We start from the raw sequence: 17,754 nt of genomic DNA on the forward strand, positions 1-17,754 counted from the left end.
TGTTCAATTTCTTAATTTGCTGTTCCTTTCATGATTTTGCCGCCTGTTCGTGACGGCCATGTTTATAAAGATTAAAGGGTTGGGTCTTGGGTGTGTTCTTTCTCTTGGTGAAACATGGTTGTTCCGAGTTACGTTTAATGCAGGTAGAACACATTGTTTTATCTGTTTTTTACTTTGTAATTTCGGGAGCGATGATAATTATATCAAAGCGTGGTGTGACTTAAGAAGTAATCCTAAGTGATGTGTTTATAAACAATATTTTGTTGGTGTTATTTACTGTCAGCCATGTGCACCATTTTCGATTTGGACACGGCCTCATCCCCCTTTCATGGATTCACCAATCACGCAAACCCGGGAAAATCCTACGATTTGTACTAGCCAATGACGAGCGCTGAATTTCAAATTTCAGGCTGTCTTTGTCCGGGGCCAACAGACATTCTACGGTTTCCATAGGAGAATGGGATGTTGTGTGTAAGTTTGGTTTGTGCAGAAAATTGTTAAATATACATGGTGGAAAGGGAAGATAATATACGAAGACGTCTGTTAATTTATCTAGGTGCATATACGGTAAGTGATGGAAATGTATTGCATGCAGAATGTGTCTACTTTATGTTAAAATAGTGCAAAATTTATTGTAATATGACTTGACATCGGCACAGTGGAATTCGTTACTTGCTGAGCCCGCTCTTGAAATTTAAAATTCAACATTTTATTTGACTTCTTTATCAAAGGTGTATAGTTTGACTGTGTATATATTGCATGTATAAAGTGTGGTTGTTGCTATTATAATAGATGTATAATATCGTTTTCCTGGGAGTTATATGCGTTTTAGAATGTTGTGAATTGTGGACGAGTTCACTTTTTGTCTAGGCGGGAACACCATTTTCAAGGTTGCTATGGATCTGATCGTAACTATGGCAACGATAAATGTGTGTGTTTAATTTCTTTTTCGTGGTTCGGAACATTTTATTTTCCACGTATTGTTCATTACTGCTGTGGAAGGTAGAACTGGCAAATACCCAATCCATGTTGGAATTATGATTTAATGCATATCAATATACCAAATATATTTGACTTATAGTTGACATGATTACTTTGAGGGTTATGGTTTATGTATTTAACCCCAGGAAGCTCATTTCATGTATGCCAGTAATTTTTACCATGCAAAATGCGTAAGTTGGTAAATAAACTATACAAATTCCATGTCTTGCATGTTTCATAATTAGGTAGAATTTTAAATTACTCATTCTCTAATTTTACACCAAATTACATATTGCACAAAATATCTTGTTAGAAGAGATTTAATAAGTAGATCAAACATGAAGGGACATTGCGATATTTTGAAATAAATCAGCCCCTTTTGCTTGAAACACAGCTTTCCATTGTTATTTTCTGTTGAGGTTTTTAATTACTACAGTGCCTACATTGTAGTGATTCTGATATTTTAAATCTGGAGGCATAATTGCACTGTTCTGAATGATTGCTCTGTACCCAATTTAAACGAGTTGCATACTTCGATCATAAAAGCTTTTTTTTCTAGTAGTGGGAGTACGTAGCTTCTGTGTGGGATAGAAATTATTTAAACTTTGTATGAAAAGCACCCACATTTATTATATTTGGATTAAATTATTTCATAATCTTCTGCCTACAGTTAGATATCTAAATCACTGTAAGAAAAAGTTTTATTCAGCACTAAAAGAATGTCTCTTATGTCACTCCTACTCTATTGAAGAATTTACCTTAACCAAAAATTCACAGCTGTTATAAATACTTGTAACTAATAATGGCAATGCTTTTGTATATAATTATTTTTGCTGCAGTACTGTAGTAAACTGTAAATGCCATTACTATTTATTGGCTACTCTGTAAATAACTAATGGATATGAAGACTAGTTGTCATTAGTGGCAATCCTGGCAAAAGAGAAATGTATGTTAGAATTGTAATGTGTTTAGAAAGTGCATATGTTGTTTTGACATCCGTGATTTGCAAATATGTAATAGATATCATCTAGTTTTTTTCTGGAATTTTTCACTCTATCTCCTCCCTCCAAGCCTCTTAACCATTCATTACCTTGTAAACTCCCCTCCCCTCTCCTATGCATGCCGCATGTCCCACCCAACTTATCCTTGTTGATTTAATCATTGTAAAAATATCAGGTGAGGAGTACAGGTCATGAAGATCATCATTGCGATAATGTGTAGAAAGTCTAACGTGCTGTTAAGAGTTGTGCTTATGTTCGTTTGCTGTAGTTTGGTGTTTACTGATTATTTATAAGAACTGTTAGAACACTCGAGAAAGTAAAGGCGCATTTCATGAAGGTTTTGCAACAAGCAAGTTGTTTAAGGTGGGAGGAATGGAAAATGTGACAAAAATCCAAACTGTTATTTATTCTTTTCTAGGAGGCAGTGGTATCTCAAGATGGACCTCTATCTAAGCACACAGGACACGCTGTCATTACAAGAAATGCTGGATTGTGATATAAAGACAGAAATAGATAGTGTATTAGCAGGCACAGATTTAAGTCTGTCGCTTAGTGAGTTACCACCGCTTGATTTAGACGAAGCTTTAGGTGGATCTGGTGACATGACCATGTGGTTCACGAGTAATGGTTGTCTTCACAGTGGAAACAGCAATTCTTCAAATTCAAATTTTAACTTGGATTTTGTAGGCAGTGATGCAGCAGCCATGATGGTGAACCCCAGCAGTGTAATGCCAATGACTTTGGTCTCAGTTCCGCCAACGACTGCATTTACAAATATATATAACAGTTCTTCGAGTTCAAATTTATTAATCACAACATCTTCATCCTCTGCATCATCTTTGTCTCCCGTTGAAGAACAGACATTTTCACCCTCAGATTCTTCGTCAAGAGCCGAAAAGACATCTAACTTTGTGAGGACTCTGACCACAACAGCTTCATCGTGTGGTTCGCCAACTCAGTCTCATCAGCTGACATCTACTACAGTAAGGGTAACAAATCCAACATCATCTTCACAGTCAAGTCATGTGAGCACCTCAAATTGCAGTGGACTTTCATCGTCATTGATAAAAACCGTCCCGATAATAAGTAGTAGTACAAAATCATCCCAACAAAAACACTTAGCTCATATTCAAGTGAGCAATGTGAGAACTGTGACACTTTCTCATCATCAAAGCAACCATAAGAGACAATCGCATTTGAACAATAATACAAAGCATTTTGCAGCTGACGTGGATTATGATGAAAGACCATATCCGAAGCCTGCCTACTCCTATTCTTGTCTTATAGCGATGGCTTTAAAGAACAGCAAGACAGGAAGTTTGCCTGTCTCCGAAATTTATAACTTCATGTGGTAAGTATTTCTTTAATGTTAGTTATGTTACGGGTAGGTCCCGCTTTACGACGCTTCATTTTACGCTGTTTCACTTTAACACCCTTTTAAAATAATGATGAAAAAATAAATAAAAAAAATATAAGAAGAAAATGCAAGAGTAAATGCAGCACAGGAAATGGGTACCTAGGTGGCACTAGTGTCGGCATCAGTTGCTTTCTCCTCGTCCGCCAGTACAATACATTATAATTCTTCCTCGATTTATGCTGCTTCAGCTAACGACCCTGTATTTGCAGAAGTTATTATCGTCTCTGTTCTGCCATATTTATAGCTAAAAGACATACCACGAGCTTGGGCAGTGTGCTTTAGTATATTGCTGGCAGAGCCACCTACTGGCAGGAACTCTGTATTATCGTGATCTCATGAGGTATGATTGTATTATTGTGGGAAGAGGTATGAAGTATATTGGAAGAATGAAGTGTTCAAATACATTGCTTTGTAAGGGTTAATTTTACATTGTTATAAAGTTGGTACATATTCCTTAGAAGATGATTTTTTGACAGGTGGCGGTCATCTTTCGTTTGACAGCCAGATCCTTTCTTACTTTTGTGGGAATGTTTACTCTTCCATTACTCTATTGTGCTTCTAGAAAGTGTTTAAACATTTGTGTTGAATTTATACGAAGATGAGGTACTTGTGGGTTATCAGGGCACATCGCTTTAAAAATAGGTTAGGTTAGGCTAATGTGTGTGGATAAATGACATAAACTTGAAAGTTATTATTATTTCAATAAATGACAAATTATTATATTTTATTTGGATATGCATGAGATGTTAATTGTTGTTACAACCTGTCTACGGAGGCCAAAATTCGCTTATAAATTTTAGAATCGTTTTAAAAATATCGGCGTTATCATTTGTATGCCGCCACATGAACAGGAGACAGAATCTTCCTCACTGTTAGGTAAATCCCAAATTTTTAACATGGTACCGAACAGCAATAAATAACAACGAACCAACAGATAACAACAACCGAGTATACGGGTATACTGATACGCATTCACAGTTTTCTGTCCAATCCAAGTCCAGATATTCGACTCTCCCGTTTTGTGTCCCGATAACCAACAAGTACCAAAGATGATAATATTCACAAAATGCAAAGGAATACGATCTGCTGACGTGTTTGTCTTATGTTTGAATGCAAGGCCATGGGACGTTTACAATGCAGTGAACACTCGACACATAAGCTGTACATAAAATCTCTTTCAATTTTCTTGGCTGTTTCTGAATTTGTGTCAGACTCCTACGATCGTTTCTGACAGAGTGGCCTAGGAGTTAGATCCTTAAGTGCTGACAAAATCACTGGACACTATAGAAGTGCACTGTGTTGGAGTTTGACTGCATTAATGACTTGCTTCTATAATTATTCACAGTGAACACTTTCCATACTTCAAGACAGCTCCAAATGGTTGGAAAAATTCAGTGCGACATAATTTGAGTTTGAATAAATGTTTTGAAAAGATAGAGAAGCCGGCAGGTAACGGAAGCCAACGCAAGGGTTGCTTGTGGGCAATGAACCCAGCTAAGATTGCCAAAATGGATGAAGAGGTTCAGAAGTGGTCCAAGAAAGATCCAATGGCAATTAGAAAAGCAATGATTTGTCCAGGTAAATATCCATGTTTTGTTTAAGGTCAGATTTTGTGACAAAATAGTGGAATATTAATAACATGTTACATTACAATTTAAATATAGCGAAATTAATTGAAATGTTTTATCATTCTTGTCCATCTCCGAAAATGTCATCATTTACGACAAAATTCACTCAAATTAAAACTGTGTTGAACAAAGACCTATCTTCTGTTGTATATTTTTTTATTAATTTAATTAAAAATAAATGTCACAGTCAATCCCTTTTCAACCAAAGGAGTGGGCTGGGTTCCCGAAAAGCTCTGATGTTACCAAGATCAATAACTTTCAGGAAATAGGGTGTTTTAAGTATTTTAAATTTTTTGTAGGTGCTGAGAATCGTAATCAGTGTCTAGTTTGTACATTTTGTGATTTTTTGTGTGTGTGCAGAAAATCTGGAGATGTTGGAGAGGGGAGAGATGAAGCGCGAGTTTTCAGGTCTCTCGAATATGAGTGGCGGATGTGGTACAAGTTTGTCAGGTGGCGAAGATAGCGATGATGAATTGGGTGGTAGTGCACCGCCCACACCGCTCACTCCGCTCTCTGCCTCTCAGAATGTTCCCGAGTTCATCGACATCAACCAACTCAATGGAGGTGGCGGAACAGACTCGTTTGATGAATCGAGTCTTACCGGGTTTGATATTGAGGTAATGATTATTGCTTTAGAACTGCATTTGATGTCTTCGCACATTTATTCCCATGATCCCTGCTTCTGGCTTATCTCACATCTAGATATTTTTAATAGTGCATGGTTTACAGCCTTATTCTTCTTCTTCTTCTTCTACTATTGCTCTCCGGTCCTTATTCGGTCCATGGCCTCCTCAATTCTCCGGTCCGTATTCGGTCCTCTGTTAGGTCCGTCTGTCCAAGGCTCTGATTGAGATTTCGAAACATCTTCCTTTTTACGGTGCAAGATTGTTAGCCTTGCGACCAACCCCCAACCTGGAGGACCTCTCCCCCTCGATCAATCTGGCTATATGGCAATGAAATGAATGTTGAATGATCTATGTATGTTCAGGAAATCATGTTAAAACTACCTGGTCCATGATTTATGAGAGGCGAGGAAAACAATCAGACAATAACCCACACCCTTTCTCCTGGACCTGTCACAGCTTTACCCGTGCCCCACCTGCTGTCATTTTAGGGTTCCTCCCCTTTTCAATGACAGGGATGTCGTGGTTTGGCTTTGAGAGAAAGGAAGACAGTTTTGGCCAAAAAGGAATACAGGTAGGCCCCACTTTACGACGGTTTATTTTACGCTGTTTCACGTCAACACCCTTTTAAAATAATATTGAAAAAATAAAACAAGTCTGAGAAGAAAATTTGAAAACGCAAGCGTAAACGCAGCATAGGAAGTGGGTACCTGGGCGGCGTTAGTGTCGGCGTCAGTTACTTTCCCCTTGTCTGCCATTACAGTACATTATAATTCTTCCTCGATTTATGCCACTCCGGCTAACGACCCTGAGAAGGTGGAACGTACGTAACCCCAGCGTGAATCGGAGTCTACCTGTATTACTAAGCTTATAATGAACACTGCAGTTAATAGCTGTACCTCACTAAAATTACCTGTACAAAGACAAGATTCCTCACTATAATATTTAAAATAATGAAAGTACTGTGTATGGGTTCTGTTCTGGTAACCTTCCGTATCGTATTCTTTACTCTCTGTCTCGGACATCGTGCTCAGAGTGTAGTTTGAGGGCAGCTTTACGTGTGTTTGATCACGGTCTTGTTATGGTGTGTCAGCCTTCATTTGGGTTAAACAAAATTATTTTATCTCTGCAGGTAGCTGATGGAATTTATGAAGAATTGGATGCACAGGATGAAAAACTAAATCTTGGTATTACTCTGACACCAGCTATGTCTAGTGACCTTATAACATCTTACAGTAGCATTTCTCTCCCAGTTACATCATCATCCTCCTCCAAGTCAAAACAGGAAGACAGTACTTCGGCAGAAAATGTTGAGGTTAGATTTGATTTTTAGTATGTTGTTTCTTTCCCTTCTTCTTTGGCTTAACGTTATGCATCTGATAACCACGGCTGTTTAGAATTAATGGAAGAAATTCGGTTCATAGGCAATTTTATTATTCAGTGCTCTGAAACTTATTCTTGTTTCTTCAAAAGTTCTCTTGCTCTGACCTGCCTTACATAAGTCGATGGAATCTGTTGGCAAGTATTTATTTATGGAGGATGGTGTGGGATTGTGAACAAGTTGATTTTATAAAGTGGATAGTTGATTAAATTGTGTTTCTGAAGCTGTCATATCATGTTAATTGAATTGCATAGCATTAATTGATATATGATAATAGTATGCTTGTTGTCTTGACAGGTTACTAAACGAAGCAGATTAAATGGCAACACAATACAGGGCAATTATGTGTATAAACCAATGGTAGTAGCGTCAACAGTCAGTGGAACTAGTAGTGTCGTAGGATCAAGAAGAAAAACGCCCTTACTCCTTCGAGCGTCTCCGTCTGCTTCATCATTAATCAAACTGGACGATCCATAAGAAGATAATTTCTTTTAATGGCAGTGCAATGTCATTTTAGCATTGTCCATTTGTCTCCTTACTTTAGAAACACTGGCTCCAGTCTTACTTCAAATGTTGTACCTGAAAGAAATTAATAGTTACGTGGTGTAATATTAAGTTACTGTAAACTGAAGCATTTTTTTCAATCATTTTGAAGTTGTAATTCATTATTTAACTTTCTTTCATAGTGCTTTTGAGTGACTGTACAATGCAGCAGCATTGAGTTGGATGTAGGCAGTATTAGCGTTAACCTCTTTGCCAAGTTCGACTTGTCGATCTTTGTCAGTAGTCTTCTTTTGATCATTTATCGTGTTCGCTACTGCCTATCTAAGTGACTGATCGCAGGACCCGATGTGTTTTAGGAGTTTTTGCGTGATATAATGCACCAGATTCTAGCTGTACTTTTGTATTTTAATTAACCTATGAGGTACATGTCATTGATTTATGAGGAATTAGAACAGGGTGACCTGTACCAAAATAGAACTGGAGGGGGCCAACCCAACTAACATTTAAATTTAACTCTTCAGCGTACAAGAGCATATCGATGCATTTTGAATTGGTTACATGCAGTACTTTGTCAAATATGCAGAGGAGTTGCGTATGTTTAAAAAAGTTTGTGGAGGGCTTTATTTACAGTCCCTAGCTTTGATGCTTTGAACGTACTTCCACTTGCTTATAGCGCTCAGTAGATATCATGCTCGCAGGTCTTCCCCATTCTAACTTAGCTTGGGACAAGCAGGAATGGCAAGAATTTTATAGAAGTTTGTCTCGCAGATTGCAGGTTAAGTGTTATATGTTTCTTTTTTTTGTTTGGGGAGGGGGCATATTGTAGTGAGAAGACTAATATGGAAAAGTTTAAAGTTTTAGAAACTAAGTTTTGCATCAGACAAAATTTGTGCATAAGAAGACTTGGAAAAATTCTTCCTAAAAATATACAAATAACCTGACTTCTTCTTTCTATATATCCTCTTTTACCGGTGGATGTCAAGGTTTATTTATTCATTTAATTGATCTGTTTGGATAATGGTAGGACTCCTTGGTGAGTGATCAGCCCAACGCAAGGCCTCTACCTATACAAACATCCGTGCCTTGAGTGGGACTTGAACCCACGGTCGCAGCAGTCAGGCACACTAGGATCATGCCTCAGACCGCGTGGCTACTGCGGCTGGCAAATAACCTGACAAGGTGGCAAAAGGTCCAAGATCATTCCTTAGGATTTTGCAGAATCTAGTTTGAGTAAGCATTACCCTCTCTTCATTAGTCTAAAACTTGCTCCGTAGTTCAGGATTGTTGTGTCTGTGTTAGGGGCAAGAGCCATGGGACACGTGCATCAAGTGGCAGTGAATGTGTTTAATGTAGTTCCATGCAGAATATTGCTCGTTTGCTCGAAAGTCTTGAATACATCATCGTGTGCTCCGTTACGGATAAGGCTCAATGCAGTAAAGAGTAACGTACTGCCCCTCCCCCCAATGATGTTTTTTCTTGCCATTTAAGTATTCAGAATCTCACTCTTTTTGTATCTTTGAGCCAAAGACATGGACGTGATTTCTGTTGAATTAACGTAAATGTTAGTTGGTAAATGTGACACATTTGATTTTAATTAGTTTTTTTAAGTTGTAAAGCAGTTTACTGCATTGACAAATGGAGGCAAGTGGACAATAATTTTAAGTTTGTCTGGTTGTGTTCTGAAAAGCATATGGTTTTGTGACTGTGCTTATATACTTACGTCAGTTTTAAAAACAAACGTCATTATGTTACTTTGCACATTGTACTAGTATTGTGGGAAAATTGTTTTAAAGTGCCTTGTATCATAGTACAGACAAGTATATTTTTGCTGGTGGGACCAACAGTTACTTGTGAAGGAGTACTTAGTACCTAAGTAAGACTTGGTGCTGTTTCGCCACCCCCCACCCACCCACCCAACCATATGAGCGGAGTTTCTAATACCCGTGCAAGTACGATGCTCTGCGCGCAGTCATTTTATAATAATAAATGTGGTGCAGGCAAGGACTCAAATACTGTGTCAGTATAAATGGACAGTTACTGGTTGAGAACAAGAACAGTATTCATGTATGAACTCCTAAACATGCCATACATTACTCAAAATGCAAAGACCATTTATCTTGGCTGTGGTGCAACAGATTTATGTGTTCAGTTGCAAATATGTAAATTTGTAGTTGACACAAACGTTATATGACTTAATGAAAAATAGGAATGATTTGTATGAAGTTACAGTGAAATTCCCATTTAATATTTCTTATTTGTCCCGCGCCGTAGCTTCACCGTCTGAGGCATCATGCTTTGGACTGGTGATGCGGAATGCACGCTGGTTCGAGTCTCGGGGAAAGGAATTTCTCGTGAGATTTTCGACCGGTGTATGGGACCGGTGCCAACCCAGCATCGTGCGGTAATTGGGGAGCTACAATGGGTAGTATAATCCAGTCATGAAAAGTAGCAATGGCTGGGTGTTCGTCATGCTGACCACACGCCACCCTATATCTGGTTGGATGATCGTTCACCTCTGCTTAGGCATGTGAACGTGAGGCCAGCTAGTTGGCTTTGGCTCTCGGAGGGCTGTTACGCCACGGATTATTATTATTTCTTTTTTAAGGTTTTTCTTCATTTAACATTTTTATTTTATTTATCACAAGTTAGTAATCTCAATGTTACATTTCTGCCATTTAAGATTTTCCTCACTGTAATGTTCACATTTATTGGTCCTTGAAAACTATGAAAGGGGATTTCACTGTAATGTTATGCTGTTTATTTATGTTCGGCACACTATGAAAATATTGCTTTTTTTGTGTGGGGAGTCAATTCTGAAGTTCTGATTGCAGTGGAAGCAGGTATAGGGATTTAGATTGCTTTGTGGACAATGTCAGTTTTCAGATAAGATTGAATTATTTAAATTATTGGATTTCTGCTAATTATCTGTTGGATATTCTGAAATGTGATGTGTAGTGTAAATGTACACATTATTAAAGTTACAGTTGTTTGATGCAGTGTTTCATCTCACTGATCACAGACTGTGTACTGCACAGTTACTAATCTGTATTGTATCTGTGCCATTTTGGGAACATTTAGACTACTGTCAGTGATATATAGCACTATGTTGCACTGAACTGAATGTGAATGTGAATTATGACCAGGCAGCGCAAACATAATTCACACATGATAAAATGTTTTGGTGACATGCAGTTGGCAAGCCTTTTACCATAACACCTATATGATGTTGGCCTAAGCTACTTGTGGAGGCATCAATTGATTGTGTGGCTCCTATCAATTCTTGGATGACTGCATAGTTGCGGTAGTTAAATATTTGCTTTGTGGCTATTCTCATTACGTGTAAATTTTATTATACTGGTGTCATTGCATTTTAGAATGCAGTTCTGTCTACTTAAATAAGGACCCAGAAAAAACATGATTTTGTGGGAGATGTTTTATCAGCATATGATGATACAAATGGGTTGCACTGCATATAATTTTTTCTGATTTGCGTGAATTTATATATTTTAGAGTTCAGTTTTATATGTTATTTCACCTTGTAGTCTGGTAGAAGTGTACTGACATTTCAAATGTGTTTGCTGCCTCCATCATCAGGGCAGTTCATCACTCTGAGCTGTTAATAAACCCACTGAAGTATTATTTAAAATTTTCCATGAATATTTTTACAGAGAATTTTTTTATTTTTTTTGGAAAGAACAGCTACAAATGTCATGTAAATATCAGACATGTTTGTATTTACTGTTCAAAGGACACCTGAGAAATTCAGTGAATCAATCAACAGATTGTCACTTTGCTTTTGTATGTGTACAAAATTAGGAATATATGCTCTGATGTGTAACATTTGTTTTGCATTGGATATTTTTATCTTCAGTTGCGTATGCCTGTGCTGATAGTTTGTGGCCGAAGACTCAGCTTGTCTTCACAAAAACGTGTTCCTGGACAGTAAACGTGTACATCCTTGTAGGGCTATCATGTTCTTTGATCTCTGAGACAGAGAACAGAACTGTAAAAAGGGTTTAACAAATACATGAGCCAGTACTTGCATTTGGAAGATTGTTTCATTCTTCAGAACATGTTTGGAAGTAAAAAATTTTGAATAAGTCTCTCGTTATTCTGTCATCTGTACTTTGATCTTTAATTGGTTTCCTCTTCAAAATTTTGCATAACTTGTTTTGGTTAGTTCCTTTAGACATGCTAGGATAGTGCCCTAATCTTCTGCATCCTTCCTTCATGATCCTTAGTATTCATCATTATCTCAGTAAGGTGAAGTATGATTTAAACATTCATCGCCTTGATGACGGAGGCAGTATGACCTCTGAAACGTTGGTTAACATCGACCGGACTACACAGCGCAACGACCCAGAAGACAGAAATCTTCTTACTCGCCGTTGTGAAAACCTCAAATCTTACATTAAACATAGCTAATTTATTAGCCAGAAGATAGGTTACAGATTGTATTTTAGTGTCATTTGGATCTGTAAGAACTTAATTTGGTTAACCGTCTTCCCTCCAACAAGTGAATCTTGTGACAGCTCCTGTATAGAGTTTAAATATTTATCTTCCATTCAAAGTTCTGCAGCTGCTTGTATCACTGTTTTCAAATACCATTTAACATGTCTACTCCCATTTTCAAATAAAATATACTGCTGTGTTCTGTAGGGATTCCCTACAGAATGGAGTAGAAGTCCGATATAGGATTATCTTCATACTGAAGTTTTCAAGGCAACTATTATTTTAAAGAATTGTCCATAAATATTGGCTTTTTTGGAAAATTTTCCTGTGTCTGCATTGTGTAAAACATCTCTTCTGTGCCGTTAATTTGTATACATAACCAGGGTAGGAGAGGCGTATGGTACTGTTCAGGACTTGACTTTGCTAACATCTTTTCAGTGTGATGGCTTTGGGTATAAGTGATAAACTGTTGACCAATGTCATGTCTTCTCTGTACATTTTCCCAGCTCACAAGACTACAAAGCCGAGACCTGAACACAAGTTTGACATGTTTTGCCTTATTTATGCACACGAGAGATGATGTTTCCATTGCTATAAAAGCTGTATAAAGAAGTGTTCTTTTTTTTACGTTCTTCTGGGTTTGATGTGATATTCACGGTAATGTTGAGATAAATTTGAAATGGGTTAGGCCTGGATTTTTGTGCGTGTGCTTCATTTTGAGTAATTTTTAGGCAGTGGAGTATGATTCTGAATAAAGGTGATGTTTAATTAACATGTTAGTGTTTGAAAAAAGTTCAGGATTCTCTGTCCATGGTTCAAAGATTTGTAATAACTGCCGTCAGTGAGAGAGATATGATGATTTTTGTTTGTCTTTCGAGTCTGGCATATACTGTGTTACTGCAAGATCTCAATAATGAAATCAGAGGTAGTAATGTCGTAAAAAGAATAGCATGGCAAAGACTGATAGAAATTAGCTGTAATGATCTTTGCCAAAATCCTAGTCTTATAAAAATAAAATCTGAGGTGTTCTCGCCATGAAAGTGAGAAGTGTACAAATAAGTGTTTTTTACTGTATATGAGTTGTATGGTATTCTTTTTCAAAATGTTATGATTTGTTGCTGAGTGATTTTATGAAGCAGTCTGCACGCAGCATACATATATTTTTCATCTGCATGATTGCTTTTATGAAAGTGAAGCAAGTAATTGTGTGTTGTATAGTTCTCATTTTTACAAATTTTTGCATAAGTATTACATGATCTGTAAATAGGATTTCTGTAATGATTATTACTTGAAATGGAAGAGTAGGTATCAACCATATTTGCTAAAACTTACCTCAGTCTGGTAAACCTGAGACAGATTGAATTGGTGCTTTTCCATTTCAAAAGTACGTGTTCGGGGTCTCTCAAATTACAAATACTGATGTCTTCACAGATCTTACAAAATGTACTCTACAGTTTTTTTGTGTCTGTTTAGAGTTTATCTCGGCATTTTAGCCTTGGCAAATCAGTACTTATGACGAACATTTCTTGAAAAAATGTCATTTATGAAGAGTTTTCTAACGTGTACATGTACAGTACTTCTGAACACAGGGGCAGTCTTGAGTTAATTATACGTTTACTTCCTCTGTAATTGGCATGTTGTGTGTGACAAATATTACTCTGAACCATTAGCTGGTCCCTGAGATTTAACACGTCATTTATTTGTTAGGAAGGTTGAAGTCTGCTGTCCTGATATTTCAACTCTCAGATTGTAATGTGTAGTTATGTATTTTCTTTCCAGTGACAGCAGATGTGTGATATTCAAAGGCAAATGAGGAGGAAGTACATAAGTAAACCATAATCTGGGTCATAGTCAGACAATAGTTGAAAGCAGTGTAACTTTCATCAGGTTCGTGTCCTATTTGTTATTTATACTTGAAGTCCTAGGCTACCCAGTATTTTGACAACTTTGAGTTCTTTAGCTTGTGTTTCTTTTAAACTCCAGTTAAATTTTCCAGTGACTGGAGGGGAAATCGTGACTTCAAAATTCTCTAGAAAGATTGCATTTTGACCACTAATGGCAGCACTTTAAAGCTTTTTTTTTGTGTAACAGATTCTTATGAAATTTGGTCAAGATGGTAATGCCATTTCTGTGGTACGTAGTGTGTCAGATAGGGTTCAAAATGCGAAGTGGTTTCTCTGAGTACAACAATGCCATTAGGCATAAGAAATAATTGCTAAGGCATGGGTGTTAACATGAAAACTTTCATGTGGAATAACAATATAAAATGTCCTATGTATAAACATTTAAAATACTGGCATCCAAATGTATTTAAATTCATTCTACATGTTTCAAGGAGTATATACTCATTCTTGTTGAAGATCATCTGACAGGTGATTGCGAAGTGCGGGAGGTTACCGGCCCTAGATTCAGCACATTAAGAGTCCTGCTGTTTGCTGTGTCATGTTTCCCAATCATTACATGAGCTCTCGAGCAACTCGGCTTTGTTGTGCTGAATCCAGGTCTTATTGACTTCTGTATTATTAAATTGCTAAATCAAATTACAGTTCATCCCACAGTGTTTGAGAAATTAAGTAAACGGCATAAAGAGGGAGGGTGGATTGGATACAGCGGAAGCACCCAAACACTTGTAGACTAGGGACTGTATAACAATGTAACGTAGAACTGCATTATTCTTATTCGTTTTGTTTATTCTTTGCATATTTATAAACATTTTAAAATATACATTTAACATGGGAAATCTTCATGCTTGTTGGAATGAGAATGCATGATGATTATAATACATCAAAGGCCGCAACTAAACACCGAGTTAATTGCTACGTGTTCATTTGTTTCCAATTGGTGTTTTCTATTTTTTGTGTCACTATTGAGTGCATTTGTATATTCAGTAATATTTGATAAGGAGATTAATATTTCCACAACCAATAATAAATTGTGATTTGAGGTTCGTACAGTGGTGAAGATGATGATGTCTTCTGGGTTGTAACTCCCACTGTGTGGACTTGTAGGTAGATACTGTTTCCATTTTCAGGGTTGAAGCTGTTGGTTTTGCCTACAAGTCCACATGACGTTAAAACCCATAAGACCGACATCGATAATATTAACGTTACCAGCCTGTGTAGGTGTAATTGTTTACTTGGAACTCGGATACTGCGGGATGAATGGGACTGTGCTGGCTGAACTACAGACTTCCCTGAAATTGGGTGCACTTAAAAAAATCCAGTGGGAACTTATTTATCTGAGGTGAACAGAACTCAAGTTTTTTGTCTCCCACTAATATTTTTCTGTGTTAATTTCCTCTGTATTTATTTAACAGTTTGCTCCTTTTTATTCTGCTTCAATGCTGGAACAAATTATCACTCACATATGGCAATATTTTTGTGTGGTAAATACAAACATTAATTTTGGGAATATATTAGGGTAAACTTTAACCTGTCACACTGCAATGCTCTGTAGTTGACATAAATCACGATTAGATGTAAATGAGTTGTAAGTTGGCCTATTTCCCTCTACTGTAATAGTTGTGTGTATATAAAGGAAATTAATTCAGGGAAATGGATGTTTTATACATACTTTCTACCTCTCTGGAATTCTTAGTAGGAATTATGTAGTATATAAATAGTTGATGTAAGATATCACTAACATATTTTCATGATATAGACATGTTTTTAAAAATATGCTATTCCTAATGCTCTCTTGTCAGAAAATTTGTAGGATATGAACTCTCGACAACTTTGTTGAACACAGACAGAATGCCTTTTCTTTGTATTTTGAACAGTTATGCTTAAACTGGAGTTCAAGTCTGTATATTTGTACATACACAAAATATTACCATAGGTCTGAGATACGTACGTTTTAAATATAGCTTGTATTTACGAGTGAAATTGATGCAAGGAAGGTAATTTGTGTGGTTTTAATACACCATTTTTAGGATAATCTATGTTTGTGTATACACATGACTGAAATTTGTGTTCTAATAGTTTTACTCGATTCACAAATACATTAGGCCCCTTATTTTATCTGACTATGACCTGACTATATGCTTATGGTTTAACCAGATATGGAAAGGAGGGGATATGTATATGAAATATATAAAACAAGACTGTACATGTATAATTTTACTCTCATTTGTGATGTATGTTTGTGCAGTGTGCAGTGTTTTCTCATCTTGCAACTGCATTCCAAGAAGTGTGTAAAAGATGCACGAGTAAATTTATTGTGTGTGGTTTGGACTGAACTAATTCTCACTCTCCCTCCCTCCTCCCCACCCTTATTTTACTTGTACAACCGGATACACATCAGTATATGCTAAGTTATTATTTACCAGACTTATGTGAATTTACAAACACACTGCAATAAGTAACAGTTATCTGATTACGTCTTCTGTTTGTGCGTATGAAATAGAATAATTGTGAAATCTGAATTAGACATATAGTGAATAATGCTGTTTCCTTTCATTAAAACAGAGGATTAAGAAATATGTCTAAAGCCAATTTCTCTATGTACCGATTTTATTGTATTTTGCACATTTCATGGATATGTGGATATATATCATATTTAATTGGTGACAAATGTTTTTAGATTTTTTTGCTACCTCTTGGTTTTCTCTGACTGAATATAAATTTAGCTATACAAGAACATTTCCACCTGCTCGTTAAAGATAAGGCCGAGTTTACGGAATATTTCAGGGACCATATTGTACAGTACAATAATTTGTAAACCATTCATTGTAGTAGAAAATTAGCAGTTGGTGTAATATGAGTTTTGTCTGCATACAGTTTTTATTTAGTGGTTCAATTGATACAGCTGCCTTGATCATCTTGTATTTTGACCTGATCTTGTCTTTTGTTTTAAAGACTATTATACTAATCAGTTGGATTGTTGAAGTAATCATGTCATTATATAATATTTTTATATGTTACTGGAAATTGCCAAAATCCATCTACTTCATCCAAGGCAAGACTAGAATACAGTCTAGCCAGTCCAGTCTCTTAGCAGTGACAGGAATATTAGTTTTGCTTGGACTAAACTTGTTTAGATTTCATGTATTTCCAGTAACATAAACTTAAAAACATTTAATCACTTGTCTCCATTTCAGAATGTATACAAAAGAGTATTTACAGGACTCTTTTTTTATATAAATTGGTACATGGAAAGCAAATGAATACATTTCAAAACTTAATAAATAGACAGGCAAAGGAATCACAATTCAACTTTTACAGCATGAAGTCACCATTAAACTGAAACATATCTTTATATTAAAAGGAAGCTGAAGTATTGTAATAATTATGTTGAAGGTAGCTGAACCATATTTATAAGAACTTGATGAATATGTGATGCAAATTGTAATTAGTGATTGAATCTGACTGCTGTTTAAGTTCTTTTCAGTTTAACATTAAGCATTCTGTGTTTGTGCAACTGTTTTAAAGACTAATGACTGCTGTGAGAAAGAAAAACAATGTATAAATGAATTATACTGTAGTTTGCTAAAATAGAAAATACAACAAACTTTATAAATAAAGATATCTTTTGATAATTGATAAAACTGTATTTGACAGAGTATTCGTTTGCAAATCACTTTGTATTTCATTACAACTATAAAACCTGTGTTAGCTTAAAACTTTAATTCAGTGTGGTAATCCTTTGAAACATTCTTCCAGTATTCATCTCCATTCTTGTTTCACATTCTGAGTCTCTAGTCTGCTACTGTTCCTTCAAAATGTCTTTCATATTTGAAATGTTAAAGTGTCTGCAGCAATTACTTAGG

At 36.4% G+C, this 17,754-nt stretch overlaps 1 protein-coding gene across 3 annotated transcripts; it reads left to right on the forward strand.

Moving 5' to 3' along the window:
• Nucleotides 1-77: 77 nt before the first annotated feature.
• Nucleotides 78-17,537, forward strand: jumu (Forkhead box protein N4 jumeau). 3 transcript variants are annotated; one of them, XM_022069976.2, is made up of 6 exons: nt 78-567; nt 2,401-3,333; nt 4,745-4,977; nt 5,388-5,644; nt 6,783-6,965; nt 7,329-17,537. In XM_022069976.2, exons 2-6 carry the CDS (start codon nt 2,420-2,422, stop codon nt 7,506-7,508), a joined length of 1,767 nt encoding a protein of 588 aa, XP_021925668.1. In that variant the 5' UTR covers nt 78-567; nt 2,401-2,419; the 3' UTR covers nt 7,509-17,537. The 3 variants fall into 3 exon arrangements, with proteins under 3 accessions (XP_021925668.1, XP_021925671.1, XP_021925667.1); XM_022069975.2 differs by lacking the exon at nt 78-567 and adding an exon at nt 797-1,172; XM_022069979.2 differs by lacking the exons at nt 78-567; nt 6,783-6,965 and adding an exon at nt 774-1,172.
• Nucleotides 17,538-17,754: the final 217 nt, after the last annotated feature.

Source organism: Zootermopsis nevadensis, unplaced genomic scaffold, assembly GCF_977971745.1.
Source record: "Zootermopsis nevadensis isolate Lab colony 2312 unplaced genomic scaffold, Znev_1.0 Znev_ptg000031l, whole genome shotgun sequence".
Taxonomy (NCBI): domain Eukaryota; kingdom Metazoa; phylum Arthropoda; class Insecta; order Blattodea; family Termopsidae; genus Zootermopsis; species Zootermopsis nevadensis.

Coding starts and splice junctions, on each gene's coding strand:
- jumu (XM_022069975.2), top strand. CDS start 1,087: ATGATTACTTTGAGGGTTATGGTTTATGTATTTAACCCCAGGAAGCTC. Junction 4,978..5,387: donor AAAAGCAATGATTTGTCCAG/GTAAATATCCAT, acceptor GTGTGTGTGCAG/AAAATCTGGAGATGTTGGAG. Junction 6,966..7,328: donor CTTCGGCAGAAAATGTTGAG/GTTAGATTTGAT, acceptor TTGTCTTGACAG/GTTACTAAACGAAGCAGATT.